Genomic DNA, 26,198 nt, shown 5'->3' with positions numbered 1-26,198 from the left:
CTGACTGTTATAGGTAACTATAATCTGTATTTAATTATATATTATATTCTTTAAATGAGTTATACAAACACAATACCTAAACAAGAGGAGAAATATGCATATCACAAAATTGACCTTAAATTTGTATCAATAAATGAAAAAACATATCAATACAAAGTATTCATTTCCATACCATAATCCCCTTTTTTCTTTAAAAAGAGATTGGTTGTGATCATTAACCAATTATCAGCAACACCATTTAAATGAAAACAAAAATTTCCATCTTTACATGGCTTTTTTTATTTATCTATTATTTTTACTCTATTTCTTTTACTTTTATTTATAAACAATATTTGGGAATTCGGACGTCATTCATTCCAAACTGCTTCCTGCTGATAGGGGGCTCTGTCCATACCATGGGGATCATGACAAAACTCAGAAACCTGGTCAAGTCCTTGTTTTTGTAGTCCATAAGGCTGCATCATCTCAGCTGTTTTATATGTTTGATCACCTGGGCCATTGCTTCCAGGGGTCTTGGTTCATCAAACCACAGAAGTCTGGAAGGAATCCACAGCCTTTCATTTTCTGTGGAAACATAAAAAAAAACCTTTTCCCAAGTAACCTGTCCTTATATTTAAATTTAGAAGTCAAAGCATTTTCAAAATATATAAGTTGGATTAATTTAGCAGCATTTATAATCAAGTGTACTTTAGCAGTTTTTCCTTCTTTAGCAATCGAAAAACTGAAAAACACAATAGCACACAGTATCCAAAATCCCTGTGTGTTTTCCATCTTTGCATGGCTTTTTCTTTATTTATCTATTATTTTTACTCTATTTCTTTTACTTTATTTATTTTTTCTCTGAGACAGGGTTTCTCTGTGGAAATCTGTCTGCCTCTTTCAGCAAATCCTACCATCGTGTGCTACCACAACCGGCTCTCCCAAGTGCTGGGATTAAAGTTGTGCACACCCACAGTACAGCTTCTCTATTTCTTTTAACCACTACCCTGTTCCTTTTTCTCTCTCAAGCCTATGTATATTTTCAAACACACTGTAAACCTTTAGAGGTTTTTCTTCATCTCAATTTGACTTTACTGTAAATCTTTTATGTTTTTCTGGCCACGTGTTTTATCTGCTAAAAACCGAGGCTGTTTAAACCGTGGTCTTTCCAAGATGGCAGGCATAAGTTTACCACCAGCACTGACCGTGGAAGTCTCTGATGGTCTCTAGCAAAACAGAACTCACCCGAGAAAAATGCTGCTACCGAGAAGCCGTGCTTCTCTCTGTTCTTTTTGTTTCTAAAATTCCTTTTACACTTTTGTCATCCTACGTGGAAATTCATATCCACATGCTGACACCATATGTGACATGTTTTCTTCCCACCAGCCACTTGGGCCCTGCCGAGCTGTCTGAACCCCCAAATAACACACAGGACACTATATTAATTATGAAGCTGTTGGCCGTTTGCTTGGTTTCTTATCAGCTAGCCTTGATTTGATTATTAACCCATAATTACTAATATATATTTTATAAGAACTTATCTTTTTGAGGACATACTCCTGAGCACCCATTGCTCCCGGGAGATCACATGGCGGGAGCTCTCTCTCTACAATTCCCAGAATCCTCCTAGACTCCTAATCCCACCTATCTTGTTTCCCTGTTGGCCAAAGGTGCTTTATTCAAACCAATCAGACACATATTTACAGAATGACATCTCCTAACAACTTTAATCAATTAGTGGCATGTGATGACTCACCCCTACAATCTCATCCCTGAGGAGACTTGAGTCAGAAACATAATGGAAGGTGACTGCCAACTTGGGCTACATAATGAGTTCCATCCTACACTGAGCTATAAGACCCTGTCTTAAAAAATAAAAATAGACATATGAAGAGGACTTTGATCCATTTGCCTAAGTTGTTCTCACAAAAGCTGTATTAACTTACAGTCCTACTACAAGAGTAAGAAGCTGTCATTTTAGAATACATGCAGTGAGTGGTGCTCTTCATTTATTTATTTTTGATGTTGGAGATTACAATTCATCTACAGATTCAATGCAATCCCCATTAAAATCCCAGCACAATTCTTCACAGACCTTGAAAGAACAATAATCAATTTTGTATGGAAAAACAAAAGACCCAGGATAGCCAAAACAACCCTGTTCAACAAGGCAATGTCCGGAGGCATCACCATCCCTGACCTCAAGCTCTATTATAGAGCTATAGTCCTGAAAACAGCTTGGTATTGGCACAAAAATAGACAGGTAGACCAATGGAATCGAATTGAAAACCCGGATATTAACCCACACACGTACGAACATCTGATCTTTGACAAAGAAGCTAAAAATATACAATGGAATAAAGAAAGCATCTTCAACAAATGGTGCTGGCATAACTGGAGGCTGGCATGTAGAAGAATGCGGATCGATCCATGTTTATCGCCATGCACAAAACTTAAGTCCAAATGGATCAAAGACCTCAACATAAATCCAGCCACACTGAACCTCTTAGAAGAGAAAGTGGGTGGTACCCTTGAACGAATTGGTACAGGAGACAGCTTCCTGAACATAACACCAGTAGCACAGACAGTGAGATCAACAATTAATAAGTGGGACCTCCTGAAACTGAGAAGCTTCTGTAAGTCAAAGAACACAGTCAGCAAGACAAAAAGGCAGCCCACAGAATGGGAAAAAATGTTCACTAATCCCACATCTGACAGAGGGTTGATCTCCAAAATTTACAAAGAACTCAAGAAGCAAGTCTCCAAAACATCAAAGGACCCAATTAAAAAGTGGGCTGCAGAACTAAATAGAGAGTTTTCAATAGAGGAGTCTAAAATGGCCAAGAGGCACTTGAGAAAGTGCTCAACACCCTTAGCCATCCGGGAAATGCAAATCAAAACAACACTGAGATACCATCTCACTCCTGTCAGAATGGCTAAAATCAAAAACACCAACGACAATTTATGCTGGAGAGGATGTGGTGAAAGGGGGACACTCCTCCATTGCTGGTGGGAGTGCCAACTGGTTCAGCCACTTTGGAAATCAGTATGGAGATTCCTCAGAAAAATGGGAATAAACCTACCACAAGACCCAGCAACTACACTCTTAGGCATATATCCAAAAATGCCCATTCATACAACAAAAATGTCTGTTCCACTATGTTCATAGCAGCATTATTTGTAATATCCAGAACTTGGAAGTAACCTAGATGTCCCTCAACCGAAGAGTGGATAGAGAAAATGTGGTACATTTACACAATGGAGTACTGTTCAGCAGAAAAAAACAATGGAATCCTGAGATTCGCAGGCAAATGGATGACACTAGAAGAAACCATCCTGAGTGAGGTAACCCAGTCACACAAAGAGAAACATGGCATGTACTCTCTCATATATGGATTTTAGACATAGATCTGGGGAGTGCCAGCCTACAATCCCATGGCCAGAGAGTCTGGGGAACAGAAACTTCATTTAGTGGCTGATCGAAGAAGAGGCAGACTCCCTCGGTTAAGTACTGAGCTGAACTCAAGAAAGCCAGTAACAGAGAGGGAGGACTGATGACCAAAGGGATTAAGACTGGGCTGGTTTAACCCCCAGAAACAGCTGACCTGACAAAGGTTAACTCTTGAATCCCAGGCATCAGCCTGGGAATCCAGCATGGGACTGATCAAGACCCCCTGAATGTGAGTGTCAGTGAGGAGGCCTAGGTAATCTATTGAGCCTTGGGCAGCAGATCAGTACCCATCCCGAGTATACACATGGACTTTGGACTCCCATCCAACAATGTGAGGTGCACTCTCACCCTGAACTCTTGGGGAAGGGAAATGACAGATTATGGACACCCCCATGGAGGGCCTCACCCTCCCTGGGGAAATGAGGGGATAATGGGGGGGCGGGGTTGGGAGGAGGACATGGGAAGAGGGGAGGGAAAGGGAGAGGGACCTGGAACTGACTTGTGAAGCAACCTTGTTTCTTATCTAAATTTAAACTGAAAAATAAATAAATAAAAAAATTCATCTTTGTGAGGCCAGCACATAGTGCTAAGTTATACCCCAGTTACCCGTGTGTGTGTGTGTGTGTGTGTGTGTGTGTGTGTGTGTGTGTGTGTGTGTTTATACTATGTAGCAGGCTGAGAGGCCAGAAGAGGCCATTGGATCCCTTGGAACTGAAATTACAGACATTTGTGAGGAGCCATGTGGGTGCTGGGAATCTAACCCAGTTCCTTTGGGAGAGGCCAGCATTCCTAACCAGTGAGTCTCTCTTCAGGCCCAACACCTTTGTCCTTGACCTGTACTAACTAGAGTAGATGACCGATTAATTTATTCAACATCTCTCTCACTGATAAAATAAAATCAATTTTCTATGTTGAAAGAACAAGATACTCATTATTGAATCAACTGATCTTGTATTGATTTTAAATTGCTTATCAAAATAATAAGATGAATTAATGATCTTTCTGTTGGCCGATCTGTGGATGAGATTCTGAGACTAGTTCGGGCCTTCCAGTTCACTGACCAACATGGTGAAGTATGCCCAGCTGGCTGGAAACCTGACAGTGATACCATCAAGCCTGATGTTCAAAGAGCAAAGACTATTTCTCTAAGCAGAAGTGAGCAGTGGAGCTATTTTTCTGCCAGACTGCACCAGAAGAAAATCTCTTATACTCTATTTGTGCTTGCCTTTCCTACAGTACTGGGGCTGTTAGCCTTTCTTCCACTATTGGGAATGGCCTGAGCTGTGTTGTGGGTAGTCTGTCTGATATACCTGTCGTAGAAATCAAGCTGTTCTTTTTTTGGTATCTATTAAACTTGAACTCCGGAAAAAAAAGATGAATTGAATGCATTAGTAAAAGGTAAAATAGACTCCCTAGTCTTGCCTTGAATTCTAGTAATGTGCATACACTCACTGTTTGAGAGTTTTGGAAGGGCTCTTTTACATTGTAAATCATTTGAGGGGTGCATGCAATGTTTAATAAAAATAAAATTTTATTTCTAGTTAACTCATATACTTGTTTGCAAACAATAACTTTTAGGAATTAAATTTCCATTATATGTTTTATTAGTGGGTTATGTAGAAAATTATGTCAAATTATGTATAAATTATAATTTTCAATTTGTCAAATTGATGAATAGTTTCAAGATGGCTTTTCCAAAATAATTACCAAAGTTTCTCTTAACAGAAACTTATAAGTCAAGAAAACATTCCTTCATTATTACCTTCCCAATATATATGATCTCTGGAAAAGACTGAAGTGGGGAATTGAAAACATGAGATCTAGAAAAAGTATTGGAACATAAATATTAGGATAATAAGTCAGGATATTGACTTGTTAGAATAATAAAAAGCAAGGTCAAGCAGTGGACTTTTTTTAAAAATGAACTTTAAGTTAAGTATATATAACTAGAAAGTTGCATTAAAACAAAGGGAGAAGAAAGAAAATGAAGGAGTGAAGACACAGTTGCCAGGAAAAGATGGGCTTTGTACTGCAAACACTGAAAATCAACAATATAGCATGGCTCTGGGGATCCTGCACGTGAAAGTAAACCAGATTTTGCATCAGGTAAATTAATTGCTTACTATTAGTTATTCTTAATGTGTGTTACTTTATTTCATCAATATTAGTTACAATATTGGTTAATACACATATATGTGTGTGTATCGTTAGACAGTGTAACCTGCATGACTACCATTGTATGTATGGTCCATTGTGGACCAAAGCATTGTCGTGAGGTCCATGGCTCTATTATATAAGAGTTTAACAAACTGTGACTTCAGGGTCTGGATGGATGGCTCAGTGGCTAAGAGCATGCTGTTCTTCCAAAATACTCGAGTTCGGTTCCTGGCACTCACGTTGACCATTTTAAAACCATCTGAAACTCCAGCTCCAGGGCATCTGATATCCTCTTCTTGCCTCTAGGAACTCTTGCACAAGTATGGCATACACACACAGGCATATAAAATTTTTTAATTGAAATCCAAGGAAATGTCACTTTACCTAAAATGAAATAATAGTATTTATAACTAAATAGCCACCCTAAATCTTGGAGAAATGAATGAGTTTTATCATTGTATTGTCATAAACGTTAATTGGGGCATTTTTATGCCAAAATTCAGGCTCATTGCCTTTACAACTATAAAGAAACTTATTCTGTGTTTCAAAAAGAAATTCACTTCATAGTAGTGTCTGCCAGTATGAAGAAACTGCTTTTGCTCTGGGACCAGGTTCCCTATGTTTTACACAGTTAGAATATAGTTCGTTCATGTGGAGTGAAGGTCCCTAAGCATGAACTGGCTACTTTCTTTGGATAGATTTTTGAAAGTTCTATATTTAGTTAAGCTTTTAGGCTTTTTGCCACCAGTGATGTGGTATTAAAACTTTGTGAAGCATGCATTTAAACTGTGAAGAAGAAAACAGCACTGACTGGCAACTTTTAGAGAACCAAATGCCAGACTCTTACAAGGTTGCATTTTGCAAAATCACTATGGCAAACAAAAGATGTTAAATGCACAAAAGAAAACCAGAGCAGACATTTTTCACCAGTCATTTTCATATGACTAATGTGTTGGTATGTGAATGTGCACATGTTTTAGAAAGGAAACTGTGCATGGTGTAAAGTACAGAGAATTTTTAGGTTTCCTTTTTATTTTTATTTTATTTGTATGAGTCTTCTTACTTGCATGTCTATATGTGTACTACATGCATGCCTGGTACCCACAGAGGCCAGAAGAGGGTATTGAATCCTATTGCTATTACCATGATTGTGGGCCACTATGTGGGTGCTGGGAACCCAACCTGGATCCTCTGGAAAAGCATCAAGTACTCTTAACCACTGAGCATCTCTCCAGCCATCCGTGGGCATATGCAATGCATTTGGAATGGTAGAGGCATGTTTTCCCATTGAACAAGTTGATACTCTTCATTGCTCAGTCTGCATCAGTTGAAAGTAATATTCATGACAGCCTCGCCCAAAGCAAAGACTTGCTTGTGTCTCACAGAAGCTGATTTCCCATGATCTCAAACCCCTTGCCAACAATGATGGGTTTTTCTAGTTTGTGACAGTGATTCTATTGCCTTGATGAGCTCATCTGAAAGGGTGCTTCCTACTTTACTACTTCAACTAGTAAGGAAAGGGGATACATAACAGCCAGAAAATACCATGTTTTCAATTCATCAATTCTTTTACAGAGAAAAAAAAATCCCTATTTCAAAACAAGGAGTTTCTGGAAACAACACTGTATCAGATTTACATCTAGTTACATGCTCCATGATGAAGACATTCTGATCCACTTACACAGGACGGCTACCACGTCTCTCAGAAAATGGAGCTGGGGCTGGAGAGGTGACTCAGTGGTTAAGAACGCTTGCTGTTCTTATAGCAGACCCAAGCTCAGCTGGGCATGGTGGCACACTTTTAATCCCAGGACTCTGGAAGCAGGAGCAGGTGGATCTCTTGAGCTTGAAGCCAGTCTGGTCTACAAACTGAGTTCCAGGCCAGTCAGGACTACACAAGAAAACCCTGTCTCAAAAATGAGAGAGAGACAGAGACAGAGACAGAGAGACAGAGACAGAAGAAGAAAAACAAATAGAAAAAGACCAGCACTCACACTGTAGGTAACTCCAGTTCCAGGAGATCCGGTGCCCTCTTCTGGCCTCCATGGGCATCAGACACATATATACATGCAGAAAAAACACCTATACTTTATTTTGCAGTTGTAAATATTTGAAGCCAGACATTTTTCTTCCATTTTGGACATAGTGTAAAAGCATAGAAATAGATTACATATATACTATGTATCCAAAAATAGAGAAGAAAGTTTTCTTGTTCCTGTCACTGCTTTTGTAGTTTGTGATGAGACACAGATTATGGAAAACATTTGATAGGCAAACTCAGGGTCTCTTAGTATATTCACAGAGTCAAGTTATTGTCACTCTATCAATTTCAAAATATTTTCACCACCTTAAGGAATAACTTCAAATCCTTTACCTGTAACCCTTCCCTAGGTCCTCCCTCCTTCCCAGTCCTTTTCCACCAGTCTAAAATGTTCTCTTCACAGTTTCCTCATTCTTCTAGAAGTTTCCTATAAATATTCAGCCCTTCTTGGTGGGCTTCTATCACATGGTGTTTTCAAGGTCATCACTGTTATACCAAAACTCCATTTCTTCATATTGTTAAATAATCTTCCATGTGGCTGCCAGCTGAAGGTCTTAGTGCCACTGTTACTTCGTGCCTTTATTTGTAATGTTGAAATGATTTTGTGGACATATTTTTATTTCTTTGCTATTGAATTTTATCCCTTGAGTTGAGTTTGCTGATTTCACTGTCTTGGCTTTTAATTATGCTCCCTCTCTTTCCACATTTTATTCACTTGTCATCATTTATTCAGAATTGGCTCACAATTTACTGAAGATTCTTCCAACTCTCTTTACCTTGTGTGTGCAGAACAATTAAGCTGTTAATTGTGTATGCTTTCTTCATTTGGTTTCATTTCACTTTGTTTTACGCCTTAATCTTGTCAAAGTAAAAAACTGCCTAGAGGGGAATTAATGTTTGATAAGAATGCCACTTTTCCTGGTAAACACTAAAATGTTTTTGCTGAACAGTTGATAGAGCTTAGTTGGTGCTTACCTAGCATGTAAGACCCTGGACTCCATCCTCAGTGCTGAAAAGACAAAACAAAGCAAACAAAACAGCATATTTAGGATAAAATTAGGTACTTCATACAATACTCATAATTTCCAACATTCACATTAGAAGAGTTTCCATCTAAATACATGTTAAAGACTTAAATATAAAACTTCATATACTTCAGGATTATTTACCAAAAGACTTAAATATAACCCTTCACCTGCTGGAGAATTATTTACCAAATGCTCGTACTTTTCTCACGATGGAAAAAGAGACCTACCTTCCCTTATAATGGAGGCTGACCTGTGATTTGGGTTTGTAGTGATTCAACAACAGAGAGGCTCTCATCAAAGCTCTTCTGATGTGCCAAGTCTTGCATGTTACCCCTGGTAACCACCACCTGCTCATCAGAGTGCTGGCTGACACAGAGGAAGAGAGCCTTTCTTTATTCAGTTAAGTCCGATGCCTCTGACAGTTGCCTCATCCGCACATAACCTTGCCCCAGAGGTGCAGTTTGCCTACGGAGAGAACCTCCAATGGAAGTTAGTTTGCGGGGAAACAAATTAGGTGGCCAGTGTGCCTACAAAAGTTCCGTAACTTAACAGGGGTCCGTCTAGGGCCTCCATTTTGCTGCCACCTTCACTGCCTTTAAGGATATTCCATGCACCTGGTATGGAAGGTTTCTGTGAACACGCTGACTGCCTTAGGGATAGGATGGTGTGAGAACAGCAAGGTGCTGATGCCAACAGCAAAGGCTGTCTATGGTGTAAAGGGAAGCCTTCCCGCCAGCCTGGTTCCAGAGCCGCATCAGTCCCAAATAAACACACAGGAGGCTATATTAATTATGAAGCTGTTGGCCTTGCTTGTTTCTTACTGGCTAGCTCTGACTTAAGTATTTATCCCATAGTTGTTAATCTAAGTATGTCCCTTACCGGAGAAGTTTCCGGGCTTCCTACCCCATGGCATTACATCTTGACTCTCTGTGTTTCTCCTACCCAGAGTCCTCCTCGACTCCTAGTCCCACCTATCTTACTTCCCCATTGGCCAACAGTGCTTTATTGACAAATACACAAGACTTCCCCCATCACTATGGCTCAATATGTCTTTCAAATTCTTCCAATTACTTTATGCATATTTTCTAATCTAATCATCCATAAAGTCCAGTGTTAGAAGCTGTAATTACCTCTCTTTTACTGATGAGGTAGCGAAGGCACAGAAAGCTAATTTGTTTAAGACAGTTACTATTAGCAACAGGAGCTGGGTCTCAGACACAGGCATCCTGCATCCTGCATCCTGTATCTCACTTAGAAGCTGCCTCTCACACTTTCCATTAGCATCCAGTTCTACCCCAGAGTATTATGTTACTTTTGTAATCATTGCTTGAATAGCTCTCGTTATTCATCATATGAATTATTAAAATTACAATTGAGTGGTACTTTGAACATGTAAAAATTCACCATAATAGGATTTCAACTTTTTTCTCATTTGCCAATTTTGTCAGTTTGAGTATCTGAGAAAATATGATTTCAAAACAAGAACACCAGCCGGGCGGTGGTGGCGCACGCCTTTAATCCCAGCACTCGGGAGGCAGAGGCAGGCGGATCTTTGTGCGTTCGAGGCCAGGCTGGACCGATAGCCTCCGAAACAATACAGAGAAACCCTGTCTCGTAAAAACCAAAAAAAAAAAAAAACAAGAACACCATATTTCAGTCAGTCATAAGACAGGTCAATGACTCAGATCACAATATTTTAGATTTGGTGGGGATAAGATCCCTTTTGCAATAACTCAGTTAACTCCACAGTAATTGCACAAAATGTGCCCTCAGTATACATATAAAGGGATGGTGGCTGTGTGCAAGATAGGGCTGGAGGGATGGTTCATTAGCTAAGAGCACTAGCTTCTCTTTCAGAGAATCTGGGTTCCATTCCCAGCATCCACATAGGGTAGCTCACACTGCCTCTATTTGCCTCCAGCTCCCAGGGATCCTATGCCCACTTCTGGCTTCTACAGGCATCTTCATGCATGTGGTGCATCTACACACATTGAAGCACACATACATACATACATACATACATACATACATACATAACATACATACACAAAATAAGTGTTTAAAAAATAATTTTGGTGTGAAAATGTTATGGAAAGGTCTGTACTGGTCTGTACTAGAATATTAGTAATTTTTTCGTTTTAATTCTTTGTTTTAGTTTCAAGAGGCCCAGAATCAACAAAGAGAAGCTGTACAGAATTCTCAGAAGATGCAGGATCTCATGCAGAAGTATAATTTAAAGGCGCATACACATGGGACTGGAGAGGTGGCTAAGTGGTTAAGAGCACTGGCTGCTTTTCCAAAGGACTTGGGTTCAATTCCCAGCACCCTCATGGCAGCTCACAACTGTCTGTGATTCCAGTTCCAGGGGATCTGACACCTTCACAGACATACACGCAGGCTTTACCAATGCACATAAAATAAAATTAAATTAAATAAAGGTGCATATACTTAATATGAATATTTGCACAGTGAATTATCAGTGTAGTGTAAAAAAAATCATATCAGTCACAATAAAGATAGCTCCGTGAAGATCAAGGGACATTTCAGCTTTGTGTTCCTTAGATCTAGGGATACTGCTCAGTGAGATGAATAGGGCATACTTTGTATACCCAGGGCTCTGAGTTCAACCCTCACACTATAAAGGAAAAAAACTGTGTGATATTTGTTCATTTTACCTAAAATTTGCACATTCTCTCTAAAACTCAATTAGAAAATGAAATAGTATCTATCTCTCAGTTCTTTGAGAATTTAAGTCCTTTGTCATTATACAATGTTGTAAAAAATCATCTGTAAGAATAACTGTTTATAAAACACATTTAGGCTTCAAGCTGAATGTTCTGAGGCAGAAGTTACCATACAGGAGCAAGGAAAGAAAATTGCAGAGCTTTGGAAGCTACACGCAGGTTTGGTGAGTCAGCTTCTTGCTCACCTCTGTCTCATGTTTTCCTTTCCCTAACAGGAACGTTGCAAGAAACGTGAAAAATATATAACTGATATAAATATTCGATGTATTCATATTGATGCCCACCCTCCTGTTAGTGAAAATCCTCTTTGCTTTATAGGAGGTTTGACTGAATTCATAAAATAATGATTTTGGTAACCTGCCTTAATGCATATTATTCTTGATAATTTTTTGAGAAAGGGCTACACAGAGAAACTCTGCCTTGAAAAACCAAATAATAATAATAATAATAATAATACAAAGAAAAGTGAAATATTAATCAATTAGAGCAATTGTTCTCTGTGTAGCCCTGGCTGTCCTAGAATTCACTCTGTAGACCAACCTGGTATGCCTCTACCTCCCAAGTCTGCACCACCACTGCCCAGCAATAAAATGTTTAAGAAATAATAGTTTATATCAAGATTCATAAGTACTTTTTATATTTTCAAAGGCTGGAGACAAAGAGGAACAGCTAAAGAAACTCAACAAAATCATATCATCTCTGAAGTGTTCTTTGAACCAAAAGAAGAATAAAAATGAAGAATTAGAGAGGGAGTTTACTGAGTAAGATTTTAATATTTCAACTCTCTTCACTCAGGGACTTATTTAATTAACTTTATTAACACCTAAACATGAATTCATTTTATAAGTTAACAACCAAAAACTTACTGTTTTCTAAAATTCACTTTAGAAACTCACAACTCAATCTGAAAATTTGGAGGCTAAAATATGTATTCCCTCTAGCGATCCTGAAAACAATGATGGTGATGCCTTTGGCATGATTCTGTACATTTCTTCATCCACCTTGAATTTTTCTTTATTTTTTTTTGTTCTTTGAGATTTCCTAAATTGCTTTGATATTTACCCTCCCTTCTCCTCCTAGGCCCATCCTCCTCCTTTCCCACCCACTCAACTTTGTCTCCTTCTTTTTTTCACCCACCAACTCTAATTTGTGCTGCCCACCTTCCTGAATGTGTAGCCTCCCACTGGCACGTGGTTGACTTTCAGGGTCCACACTTATAAAGAAAACTGACTTTTGTCTCCCAGAAGCTATTAACTGTCCCCCCCCCCCGCCCTGCCAGAGAGGTGTGGCTTCACGTCCACCTCTGCTTTCACTTGCTGAGACAGGTTTGGCTTGAGTTTGTACAGGGCTTGTACATGCTGTCAGAAATCACTGTGGTGATTATATGCAGCTACCCTGCTGCACCTGCACGGCCACTGTTTCACTGTAGTCATCCACTGCCTCTGGCTCTTACAGTCTTCAGTGTCTTCTTCCTCAGTGATCCCTGAGCCTTGGGAGGAGGAGGTAAGGCTAGTTTTTCCTTCTTTTCTTCTTCTGGTAGCACCCTTCATTCAGCATTCAAACATTTTCCTACCTAAAACACTATTATCATAATTATCTTGATTTAGCTTTTACTTTCTTTCCGCCTTTCTTTTTTCAATTATAATATCATGCAGACATCTTTCTTTTGCTAAACTTGTTTATTACATATATGTATATACATATGTATATATACATATCTATATGTATCTGTATATACACACATACAACTAAAATATAGTCACCCCAGTACCTGCAGAAGTTTAGTTTTGGGACCTTCCACAAATACCAAAGTCTATGGATAGTCAGCTCTTGTATATAAAATGATGCATATTTACATATAGCTCATACATACGCACATTTTTCTTCTTTTCCTTGATTACTGATCTTTGGATTACTCCTAATTGTTAACCATTAGTTAATGCTTCTTATTGTAATACTAAAGTAGATATTAATAGTTAAAACAATTCAGTATATAGTACAGTTTTTATTCTTTATCTGCGATAAATACCATAGAAATTTCCTTCATATTATTTAAGATTATAATTTCATTAGAATACTTTCAATAATTTTAAGTTGAAACTTTTTAAAAAATATGTTAAAATGTGATATACAATCCATTTGAAAAATTAAGCATTTACTGTTTAAAAACTTCCCATACTGACTCTGTACACTTTTGCAGAATAAAGAAACACTTAGAAGTAATGAGAAAAAAACTGAATGATCATGAAAATAGAGAACTTAGTTGCCATAAAGATTTAAAAACTAAAGAACTTGAAGTGAACACTTCAATGGATATGATGAAAAATGAGGTAATTCTAACTTGTTTGCAGACCAAAAATATAAATGCTTAAATGTTCATACTTAGTGTCAATTAAAATTATTTTTTCCATTGAAAGAGTATTGTTGGTATGTAAAGGCAAGCAGTACAAACTCACACAAACCACTAAATCATGAATAACATTGATTTTATTTGGTTTCGGTGTTCTATGTTGCATGGGATGATCAAAAAAGAAGGATACTTCAAGATGTAATTCAGGCTCTATGGTGGCAGGAAGGAACCGTTTTGAGGAACTGAACCTTGGATAATCATACAAATGTGAATTATTGATTGTTACACAAGAGTTGTTTGGGGGGTAAAATAGGTTCCTCATACCCAAAGCCCGGATAAAAGCTACATGTTTTCTGAAGGAATGCATCACACCCTGCAACTTTAGTCCTTATTGTGTACTGTTTGCAGTAATGCAAGACACTTGAGGTGTGCCAGGATTGTCATGTGAATATCATCATCCCTTTCAGGAAAACAAACTCTAAAAGTCACAGAAACTAACCACTGTTTTCCACAATGATTTTTTTCAAGGTCTAAGTACTTTTAGAAAACAACTATTTCATCCTAATGTATACCCTAGATGCAGTGAAAAACAACTATTTCATTCTATTGTTTCCCTAGAGACAGTGATTCTACTCATTTTCCCTCTACATTTTGCTAATATTCAGGCATTTGTACTGGCCTGGCCTGGCCTTGGGGTTCTGACAGGATATGCCCTCAGCTGCAGCCATTAAGAGCATCACCTGTGAATATTCAATATGTTCCCTTTTAAAAGGGTCCTGCCCACCTCCTATCCTCTCTCTCTCTCCCTGTCTGTTCCCCCCCCCCGGCCCCTCTTTCTGGAGGTCGCTCTCCCCCCTCCCCTTTCCCATTTTTATGACCCCTTTCCCTAATTGAAAAAAACAAACAAACAAAAAACCCTCTGCTTGAACCCTGTTGCATGGTGTCTTTCTCTCCTGCACTGCTTTTCTTAAATTACAACACACTGGTAGCTGTTTTATTGGGCTATAACTACATACATTTGTACTCTAATCATTTAACTGAGGCGTGTCAGTAGCATTTGATATAGCTGCAGTGCTTTGCAAGCACCCTTAATTGTTGACTGCTCTCAGCACCCTATGAATGAACCCAAGTCTATCTTCAAGCTAGAGACATGACCACTAAGTTTACACTTCACAGGTTTATTTTGAGTTCATTTGTAAGCATGTTAGATAGTAGAAGTACAACTTTATTCTAGGTGTTCCAGCATTATTTCTTGTTAGAAAAGCTTTTTTTTCACATTTGTTTTCCCACAAATGTTGAAAATCAATTCACTTTTGTGGAAAGATTAAACAACCACAGGATGTTGTCGAATTAAGACATTCTTGTTTAAAAATGGATGGGTCCCATCACTAGACTTTGGTACTGGGAGGTTCTTTCCAGGTCCTTGCTGAAAATCATGACTTCTTGTAATGCAGCTATAACGATTTGAAGATAATGGCCTCTATAGGCTCACAATTTGATGCTTACTTCTCAGTGGGTGAAACAGTTTGGGAAGGATTGGGTGTGTGGCCTTGCTGGAGGTAGTGTGTCACCAGGTGTGAACATGGAGGTTTTGTTCCCAGTCTGCTGTCACACTCCCCACCATGATGGTCACTGACTTACCCTTGGCACTATAATCAAGCCCCAGTGAAATGCTTATCTTCATAAAATAGCTTGGCCATTATGTCTCTTCACAGCAATGAATATTTTACTAAGACAGCCATTCAAATGAACCAGACATCCCCAACTCAGAAAAAGGCATGCAATTTTGGATTCAACATCTTTCAGATTAACTCATTGCAATCTAATTTCCAGACTCTTGTTCTATGAGTCTTTGAGGTTGTTTTTTCTGTTGGTGTTTGTTGGTTTTTGTTGTTTTCAAGACAGGGTTTCTCTGTATAGCCTTGGCTGTCCTGGAACTAGCTCTGTAGAGCAGGCTGACCTCCAACTCACAGAGATCTGCCTACCTCGGCCTCCTGAGTAATGAGATTAAAGGTGTGTGCCACCACTGCCTAACTTGGGAGTCACTTATTGATGCAGACCTTTAACAACCTAAAACCAGTGTCCCTAAAACTTCCTTATAAGTTATAGGCATTAAAGATGGGAGAGGGGGCCGGGTGGTGGTTGCATGCCTTTAATCCCAGCACTCGGGAGGCAGAGGCAGGCTGGACCTCCAAAACAATGCAGAGGAACCCTGTCTCGTAAAAAAAAAAAAAAAAGATGGGAGAGGAAGAGATTCTTTATTAAGAGACAATTTTATGAAGGAAATAAATGAAACAAATCAGAAAAAAGCTTCAGGTCTGGTACAGATAGACATCTTGTGACATAGATGAATATATTTTGTGAAATGAGTCATTTGGGAGGCCGACACAAAATTCACTCCCAGTTGAGAAGCTATTGGCATTTGACAGCTGTTGGGAGACAGAGAGTCAATTGTCTTCCTTACTTTCTTTCTAATTTCAAAGATTTTATTTACTTAATGTTATGTGCATGAATGTTTTACCTGAATGTATGTATGTGTGCCAAATGCATGCCTGGTGCCCACATATCTCAGAGGTCATCAGATCCCCTGGAACTGGAATTACAGATGATTGTGAGTCAACAGGTGGGTTCTGGGAACCATACTCAGATCCTATGTGAGAGCAACAAGTTCTCTTAACCACTGTTAAACCTCAAAGTCAGTTTTCTTTGATGGTGTGACCCTGACATACTGACCATGCCCCAGGGAAGGACATACACTCAAAAGAAGTTGACCAACACAAATTGGACTCAATGGATTTGAGAGAGAGAGACAGAGAGAGAGAGAGAGAGACAGACAGAGAGAGAGAGAGAGAGAGAGAGAGAGAGAGAGAGAGAGAGAGAGAGAGAGAGAACACCAAGTTGTCTGAGCAGGAAGGTGGGGGGGTGGATTTGGAACTGGAGAAGGGTGTGTATCCTCCAAATACACTGTATGAAATCCCCAAAGAATTAATAAAAGCATTTTAAAGTACATTTTTATGATTCTTTATGGGTTTCATTATGTTGGTTTTATACAAGCTTCAATGGATTACATTCTGACTCTGCTATTGATTATAACATATTTCAACTGAATTTTTGTCAAAATTTGCTATTGTTTTTGTTAGACTTTTCCAACCTAAATCCTTTTTTACCAGTCTATGTGACTTTCTTTATTCATGTAGATCCATGAATTGAAAGAAAAATGGAGAACTATAAATGCCAAATATCTAACTCTGAATGTGCAATTTAAATACATTGAGCAGGAATTGTTATCAATAAAAATAGCACAAACACTATATGAAAAGATCCATAATGATCAGAAAATTCTGGAAAAAGATGCAGTAGACATGAAGCACCAACTACAAGAGAACATGGTAGGTCTGCTCGAGGAGAAATAGTGTCAGTGGGAGGAGGGGGAGGTGCTGAAGAGAGACGAAGTCATCATTTAGAAGGCGGATGAGACAGGCATCCACTTTTACATCATAACTTGTGTGTGTCCTCTGTGTGTCTAGAAGTCAGGTGACATCTGTTAATCCCTTTAATTACTTCAATTCCCATCATTAAAATACAACTGATCTTTCAGAATAGTCATTTTCAACTTTTTAGACAATTTAGCATAAAACAAGATGGGGGGAGTAAAAACTGCGATATTGAACTTCCAAGGTGCTTCTGAATTGTCCTTAAGTTATGCTGTTGGGAGATTTTTCTGAAATTTGAGTCAACTCTATCCTGTGAACTGTCTGGTTACATAAGGGCAAGCATGAGAATAATTCAGAACCAAGACTTGTAGCCTGACCAAACAAGGTTCAATGTCATTTTATGATTGGATTTAATGGAGTTGGTTTTCAAACTCTGGCATCTTATTTCACAAATTTAAAATTACTCTGGGAATCAATAACTCAAAACTAAAGTAAGCACAGCAAGTATTCTAAGTGTTTAGTGTAATTATTTTAATTTTCCATAGGCAAAATTAGAGGATAAAAAACATGCAAAGTCATTAAAAGACAGTAACAGTGATTTGGTAATAAGTCAAATGGAACTCAGGATTAAAAGTCTGGAATCAGAGCTTAAGAAAATGGAAGCTGGAAGAGAGTCCGATGCAAGGAAGGTAGAGAAATACAAGCAGTGCTGTGTTAAAGAGCGGGAACTCAGCAAGATATTATCACAGAAGCTCAACAAGTAAGCGGGAAACAGTCGCTCACTTTCTCTTGTGTGTATTTTCACTGAAATAGATTCAGCAGGATATGGGGACAGGTGATAAATTATAACTGGAAAATAGTGTCAGGAAATGAACCCACACTTAGAGTGTGGCTACAGAACACTTCCTCCTTTCTAATCTTTAGTTCTATGTGTTGTTCCCTCCTAATGATAGACTGGTCTTTCAGCTAATTAAGACAGTTATATTTTTATAAAAGTATGCTAACATTCTATCAAATAGAAACATGAACAATTACTTTCTTAGAAACACACCCCAAAGGACCCACAGTAATGACACTGGCCCTCCAGGCACCTTCTGGCTCTTGTCTGCCACTGTGTCCATTTCATCTCTGGTGTTACCGTTAGAGCTACCTGATGACAAACTTTACAGTTGTTCTGCTGTACATCAAGGCAGGATAGGTCGGCCCAGTGATGAACAAAATAACATTCACAATGTAGTTAAACACAATCCCTGGGCCAATGCTGGGGTGTGTGTGTGGCAGAAACGGCAAGTCCTATCTCAGAGATGACTTAAGATGCTAACTGCTCCAGGAACTACTCATTTTGTTTTTTAAATCATCAGGAGAACCATCTTCTGTCCCAGAGGCTGCTCCTCTGAATTTCCCTCTGTACCAAATGCTTAACTTGTTCCAGGGCATGGGTGAATTGTACATTGTGAAAACAAAACCTTGAAAATCTGTTCATCCATCAGCTCTTGAATCTGAAGCTGCTTTACTGCATACAACTATTTCTAGCTAGTTTGTGAGTTTTGGTTTTTCTATTTGTTTGTTTTTTTATTTATTTAAACATCTACGCCCCAAATACAAAGGCACCTACATTTGTGAAAGAAACATTACTAAAGCTCAAAATGCACATAAAATCTCACACACTAATAGTAGGAGACTTCAACACACCGCTGTTTTTGTTTTTTTGAGACAGGGGTTATCTGTGAAACAATCCTGGCTATCCTGAAACTCACTCTGAAGACCAGGTTGGCCTTGAACTCTCAGCGATCAGCCCACTTCTGCCTCCCCAATGCTGGAATGAAAGGCGTGTGCCAACACCGCCCAGTCAAGTTTTACTGTTTAATTGTGCACATTTTGTACATTTGTGTACATTTGTCATAGATCACCACACAATAGTTTGTTGTGGTTTTCTGTGGTGCAATGGTTACTATAGTCAATGAAGGAGACCCCCACAGCAGTAGGGGTTTCCTCCTGGGCCCCAGATTAGGCACAAACTACACCTGAACACCTGTTTTCACAGGGAGATCCTTTATTATGTGAGAAAGAAAAGTTAAAGTGGCTGCTCAGATAGAAAACAGCAGCAAATGACCTTACAGGTGTAATTCTTAAGAGGAGGAAAAGGGGAGATCTGTGTTAGAATGGGTTAGGATGTGGTGGTATATTTTGATTTGGCATGTTAATTAGGTGAACCAAAGAGGGCTTCTGATTGCTGGACTTTGGTACTCATCCTGAAGACTGAGTCTGGCATGGGAGAGTATCCAAACAAGGGAACAGACCTTGATGGCTTAGCTTTCAGAAAGTAATCTAATGGTTTTTAGCAAGGCAGAAGGAACAGGGGAGAGGGAAGGACAAGGCCTACCAGAGTGACATATTTGAATGGGCTAGTGTCCCTTCAATCAAGAATACGAGCATAGACAGCATCATCTCATCTTTGGCAGGTGTTCATCTCTCTCCTACTCTGAATTTACTTGTTGGCTTGGAAATAGATATACTTCTTTAGAACAAATTTAAGTGCCAAAGGTGTGTTCCAACAAGTCTTCAGCTTTAAGACATTAGCAAGTGGAAATAGGAAGTACTTTCTAAAGAGCCTGACTCATTTAGGACAACAAGAGCGTAAGAACTTGCCCTTTGCAATCTTCACAGGACTAACAGCAAACTGAGTAAAGTCAGAGCAGACACTCTGCTGGTGACAGAACAGAACAGAGCTATGCAGAGCGCTCTTAGTACAAGACCTGTCACCGAATGTCCTAGTGCCACAAAGCATAACACTTGTGTAGAATGCAATCCTAGCTTCATTCCAAGCAGAAACCCAGAGCCTTCTAGCTCCATTCCTCAGCCTTCTGAGTCTATGCGGAGGAGTCTGCTCAAGGTAAGCTGTATTCTGTTCTTTGGCATCCCAACTCTGTTATCTGACAGTGATGTTAATTCTTTTCATTTGGGGAGATATGGAACTGTTTAGTTGACTCATACATGTTCAGTAAAGGTCACAATAGTCAGTGTTCTCTAGGAAGAAAACATTTGTTTTCATTTTGTGTGTCTCAGCTTAAGCAACTTGGGGTAGCTGTTTGCTGGCCCAGGGCATGGGTTAACTGGTTAAGCTGCAGGTACTTGGAGTCACTTACAGGGGATGACCCTTTGCCACTGCAGTCTGATGTAGCTGGGCCATTTGACCAAGCATGTGAGGTCTTTTTTGGGCTGGATGTCCTGCCCAATGCCAAAGTCCTTAGACTTTTTCTCAAACAAAGGAGGGGGTCAAAAAAAAGGAGGGGGCCGCAGCTACCTTCTTCCCACTGGCCTTCTGTCCTGGGGCATCTTTCTCTGCTGGAGGAGAAAGAAAAGGGAATTATGGGTATGTAAGTGGTGGTAGAGACCCTAATTTATTATTCAATCCCAATGTGGTTTTAAGGGTTCCTGTCCAACATATCCTCACCAACATTTCTCGTTTTGGTGCATTTGAATGCGTTTTTATTGTACTTCTAATTTTCATTTCCATGATTGCTGAAAATACTGAACATGTTCTGTGTATTAATTAGATATTTCTACATATTTATTTGAAAGTGTTTACTTCCTGTATTTACTGATTTATTTATTCTTTTGATTTTTTTGAGTTCTTTATGTATGTGAAGTATCAGCTTCTTGTTAGGCGAATAATTGACAAAGTTTTCCCCCTTTCTATGATTTATCTCTCCTGATAATTTTTTTTGTTGGTGTGCATAGCTCTCATTCTCTTTTGTGTGTGTGTGTGTGTGTGTGTGTGTGTGTGTGTGTGTGTGTGTGTGTGTGTGTTCATGTGGGTGCAGTTGTGTGTGCACATATGAGCATGTGGAGGACAGTCTCTGCAACTTCCTACCTAGTTTTTTTTAATGTGTGTGTTGAATGTGTGTGAGGGTGTGGAAGCCAGAAACTGAACTCAGGTATCCTCCTCCCTCACTCTCCATCTCATTTTTGAGATGAGATCTCTCTGGATCTGGTTCAATGACTGGCTAGACTGACTGGCCAGTGAGCTCCAGGACCCCCATCTCTGGCCCCCAGCACTGGAATTGCAGGTATGTGCTGTCACACCTGGCTTCTTATGTGGGTGCTGGGGATCCAAACCCACGTCTTCGTGCTTGTGTGGCAGGCACTATGCCCACTGAGACATCCCTCCAGCCCCTCATTCTCTTTTCTCTGTGCAGAAGTCCAGGTTCACAGCTCATGCCTAGGGCCATGTCTGGGACTGGGATGATATCCGTGGCTCCAGTCGACACTGAGGGCTCTGCAGATGCCTGGGGTCTTACCAGCCATTTGGGACCATATTGGTGCCCCAGGGCCAAGTTGCCACCTGGGGCATGTTGATATGAGTGACCTATGCTGCCACAAGGGTCAGGGTGGCAGGCATACAGGCCAAGATGCTGCCAAGGGCCATTATTATTATTATTATTATTATTATCATTATTATTATTATTTACATGATGATGCCCGACATCAACATTGGATATCTTCTTCAACCAGATCATTCTCCACCTTATTTTTTGAGACAGGGTTTCTCAATGATCCCAGAGCTCATTGATCTGCTAGGATGGCTAGCCAATGGGCCTCAGAAATCAACCTGTCTTTGCCTCCATTCCCCTTTCCTTTATTTTATTTTTACTGGAAATAAGTCTTTCATAAACTATATTCCACTCCAGTGAGATTCTATTGGAGAAAACTCATTTTTCCTTTGCAAGAAGTTGTCAGTTGGAGATAGCATCTGATTAGGGATGGAGGCTTGTGTCCACTCCCTCCCCCTCAGTACTGGAATCCATCTGCCTTAGACCTGTGCAGGCCCTGTGCATGCTGTCTCTGTGAGTTCATGTGTGTGTAAAAGACACTGTTTCCTTGGTGACATCCATCTCCTCTGGCTCTTACAATCTTTCTGCCTCCTCTTCAGCATAACTCCCTGAGTCCTGAAGAGAGGGGTTTGATGAAGATATCCCATCTAGGAATTCGTATTCTAAGATCTCTCATTCTCCATACTTTGGTTTTCCCATGTGTCCATGGCATATCTAGTCTCAGGTTCTTGGCCACCCAAGCTGTGTCATACTTGGGTTCTGTCCTAAGTAGTTTTATGTCAAATTGACATAAACTAGAGTTATCTAAAAGGAGGGAACCTCAGTTAAGAAAATGCCTCCATAAGATCCAGCTGTAGGGCATTTTCTTCATTAGTGATTGATGAGAGAGGGCCCTGCCAATTATAGGTGGTTTTACCCCTGGGCTGATGTGTCTGGGATCTATAAGCAATCTGAGAAAGCCATGATGAACAAGCCAGTAAACAGCATCCCTCCATGGCCTCTGAATCATCTCCTGTGTCCAGGTAGGTTCCTGCCCTGCTTGAATTCCCATACTGACTTCCTCCAATGATGAACTGCAATGTGGAAGTGTAAGCCTAATAAGCCCTTTCCTCCACAATTTGCTTTTGGTCATGGTGTTTCATTACAGCAATAGTAACCCTAACTAGGACAGGTCCCATCTCATAGAGTGGGACTTAAATCTAATCAGATAGTAGTTGGTTACTCCCATAATATATGTGCCACTATTGTACCAGCTAATCTTGCAGATACATCACCATTGGTGTTTACTAGTCAGTAGAGGTAAAGGCTCTAGTTAGGCACCAGCTCAACTTCTCCATGTTCATTTTGATACATAGGTATCATCTTCAGCAATAGGGCCTTACCATCATTTTGTAGAGAGCAACCAATAGTGTTGGTAATAGGCTGACTTGTTTGGAGGTTTCTATTGGACCCTTTGATCAACAACTCAGTTTATGTAACCCATTCCTGGAACTGGAGGTTTCACTTGGTGACAAGAAATGTGAAATTGGGGCTTTATCTCCCCCATTATTTGGTTGTTCCATTTAAATTTCTTTCACATATGTATATATTTTAAGAAACTTCTACTTTAATAGGTTTTGAGGGGTCATAAGAGATGTATTTTAAGTGACATATCATTTCCACAATATCATTCTTTTGCTTTTAACATTATAAAATCTGACATTTCAGAAGCAGCAAAAAATGGCAAAAGACATAGCTGAAGAGGTAGACAAAGGTATGTTGCCAATGTGTATGTGTTCAACTTAGAGTAAATTTACAAAGCAAATTTAAGTGGCAAATGGAATCCCTGCCCTTTGGTTTGTAGATTCTACATTAAAAGCAGGCTTCCCTATTGAGTACCGTTCACCCGCATTTCTGTAGCTCCATAACTTTTCAAAACCTCCTCCTCATTCTTCCTCAACAATTCATTAACATCTGCAGTCAACCTCCTCAAAAACTACAACAATCATCTACTGATACTTAATCAATCACACTCCCTAAATTGTGACTTAACAAGTATCATTTTAAATCCCATTACTTATTTCTCATTGGCTTACCTTCTGCCCAGAAGAGGAAATACTGATTTCCTTATGAAGACTAGAAATACACAACTCAGAATGATCGTTGTCAAGTTATTCTGCCTTCTCTCTCACCACTCGCCTACTGTGGCCAATTGCTCCTGCTCTCAGTATCCATGGGTTAGTCATGTTCTTCCTCAGCTCTAGTGTTTGTATGTCTGAGTTTCTCCTTTATTCTCCTAATATCCCCTTATGTAACACCTCCACTGAAGAAGCTACAATATCAACACAACACTGGCTTGTAAGTCCCTCTGAGTGTTGTGGTGGTTTCTGTATCTTACCTGTCAAAGAATCTAAACCTCTGTACAGAAACTGCATGTACATCTGGTGTGGGGGTATATGAAGTGATTAGTGAGAGCTGGAATATATCCTCTCTCATCTTCTCAGTGCTCATCACAGTAGTTTAGTACCTGGTCTCTGAGTAAATGAGTGAAGAATGGGAATGCATGCTGACACTCAGCCCTGATGATAATTAATTCAGTGTGTATACAGGAGCAAACCATATTAATTTTAGTTTTGTATTATAGTAATACATATATATTTGTCACTTTTATCTCTTCTGATAAGGTTCTCAGCCTTTTTTTACTGACTCCTGCTGTTAACTGTGAAGTCTATGAGATAAAGATTGTAATTCTTACTTTTTCTTTCTAGCTACAGCTGAACTTGAGTGTTGGTCCTTGGAAGCTTATCCTTCAGGATTTAAATAACAAGTCAAGATCTACTTGAGGGAGATAACAAAAATATGTACAGATTGAAAATAAATAAGTTTTTCTTAAAGAAGACATTTTAGTGACCTGTTTATATAACATTTTAGTAGTTTCCCATAAATATACTATGTGATAACTGTATTGAAGGAACATATTTTTGTATCACATATGTGTGATAAAATTCTGTATTTAGGAGCTGGAGAGATGGCTCAGTGGTTAAGAGCACTTGCTGTTCTTGCAGTCAATGAGAATTCAATTCCCAGTAGTCACAAGTCAGGTAACTTCAGCTTAGGGGATCTAACACCCTCTTCTAGCCTTCAAGCGCACATGTAAATAAGTGTGTTTTCATGTACACAAACACAAAAAAATTAATCTTATTTTTAAACTGTTTCATGACATAAACTAATTTTTAGTGTATTTTACAAGTGAAAACATGTGTTACATACCCCAAATGGACATCACTATGATCATAGTGTTTTGATGTGTTAGTCATTGTAGCTCCATCAAACTTAGAGAATTTTGAATTTTTATGTTTTTAACTTTAAACACTGATCTATAGCCCTTTCTTCAAAGGAAAAAAAAACTTTTGCTGAAGGAATTTCATCTTTTCTGCTTAACTCTTTTGAAAATGTCTTAAAATTAGAGCATCACATACTATCACAGAGTTTGCCCTGGGTGGGCAGGAAAAAGCTAAGGCCCTGCTTAGTGCCTCTAGGACTGAGTGGCACCAACTGACTCACAAGCGCGGCCTGGGTAGTTTGCCCTGGGCAGGGCTAAGGGCCCATCCAGCACTACAAGGCAAAACTTTCAATCACTATAGATGGAGAAAGAAAAACATTTCATGATAAAACCAAATTTAAGCAGTATCTATCTACAAGTCCAGCTATGTAGAAGGTGGTAAAGAAACTTCAACCTAAAGAGGTTAACCACACTCAAGGAAACACAAAACATAAGTAATCTCAGATCAGCAAATCAAAAGGAAGGTGAAAACCCACACCATAACAATAAAATAAAAGGATTCAACAAACACTGCTCACTGATATTTCTCAACATTGATGGCCTCAATTCCCCCAATAAAAAGACTCAGGCTAACATACTGGATTCAAAAATGGAATCCATCCTTCTGTTGCATCCAAGTAACACAACATCAATGATAGATATCTCTTCAGGATGAAAGGCTGGAAAAAGATATTCCAATTAAATGTATCCAAGAAGCAAGCCAGTGTAGCCATTTTAATATGTGACAAAACAGACTCCAAATCAAAACTAATCAAAAGAGATAAGGGTCAACACTACATATTCATCAAAGGAAAATCCACCAAGAGGGTATTGCAATCTATACATTTATGCACCAAACATAAGGGTACCAAAGCTCATAAAAGAAACACTACAACAGATAAAATCACATATTACCCTCACAGTGACAGTAGGTGACTTCAATATCTGATTTCAGCCAATAGACCAGTCATATAGGCAAAAGCTAAACAGAGAAATTCTGGAGGTAAATGATGTGATAAACCAAATGTACCTGGCAGAGATTTATAGAATATTTCACCCAAACACAAAAACAATACACCTTCTCAGCAGCTCATAAAACTTTCTTCAAAACTGATCACATACTTGGACACAAAGCAAGTCTAATAGATACAAGAAAACTGAAATAACACCCTACATCCTACTCCCCAGATTAACACTGGACATCAACAACAACAGGAAGCTTCCAAACTGACGGAAACTGAACAACTCACTACTGATAAAAGAAAGAAAACAACTTGTTATAATTGAATGAAAATGAATATACAACATACTCAAACCTGTGGGACACAATGAAAGTGGTTCTCATGTTCATAGCACTAAGTGCCTACATAAAGAAATGG

General features: G+C 39.2%; 1 protein-coding gene across 1 annotated transcript in view; it reads left to right on the top strand.

The window, feature by feature from the left end:
* Positions 1 to 24,360, top strand: part of LOC121133954 (ankyrin repeat domain-containing protein 26-like) — a 43,858-nt gene extending 19,498 nt beyond the window's left edge. Inside the window, exons 4-11 of the mRNA XM_040731312.1 lie at positions 11,477 to 11,564; positions 12,049 to 12,161; positions 13,601 to 13,730; positions 16,948 to 17,139; positions 17,730 to 17,944; positions 19,852 to 20,077; positions 23,226 to 23,271; positions 24,266 to 24,360. Of these exons, the coding sequence (XP_040587246.1) occupies positions 11,477 to 11,564; positions 12,049 to 12,161; positions 13,601 to 13,730; positions 16,948 to 17,139; positions 17,730 to 17,944; positions 19,852 to 20,077; positions 23,226 to 23,271; positions 24,266 to 24,321 (1,066 nt within the window). The 3' untranslated portion in view covers positions 24,322 to 24,360. The remainder of the gene's footprint in view (positions 1 to 11,476; positions 11,565 to 12,048; positions 12,162 to 13,600; positions 13,731 to 16,947; positions 17,140 to 17,729; positions 17,945 to 19,851; positions 20,078 to 23,225; positions 23,272 to 24,265) is intronic.
* The last annotated feature ends 1,838 nt before the right edge of the window (positions 24,361 to 26,198 follow it).

This window comes from Mesocricetus auratus, unplaced genomic scaffold, assembly GCF_017639785.1.
Source record: "Mesocricetus auratus isolate SY011 unplaced genomic scaffold, BCM_Maur_2.0 Super-Scaffold_4256, whole genome shotgun sequence".
Lineage (NCBI taxonomy): Eukaryota > Metazoa > Chordata > Mammalia > Rodentia > Cricetidae > Mesocricetus > Mesocricetus auratus.
This window is presented reverse-complemented; position numbering and strand designations above follow the sequence as displayed.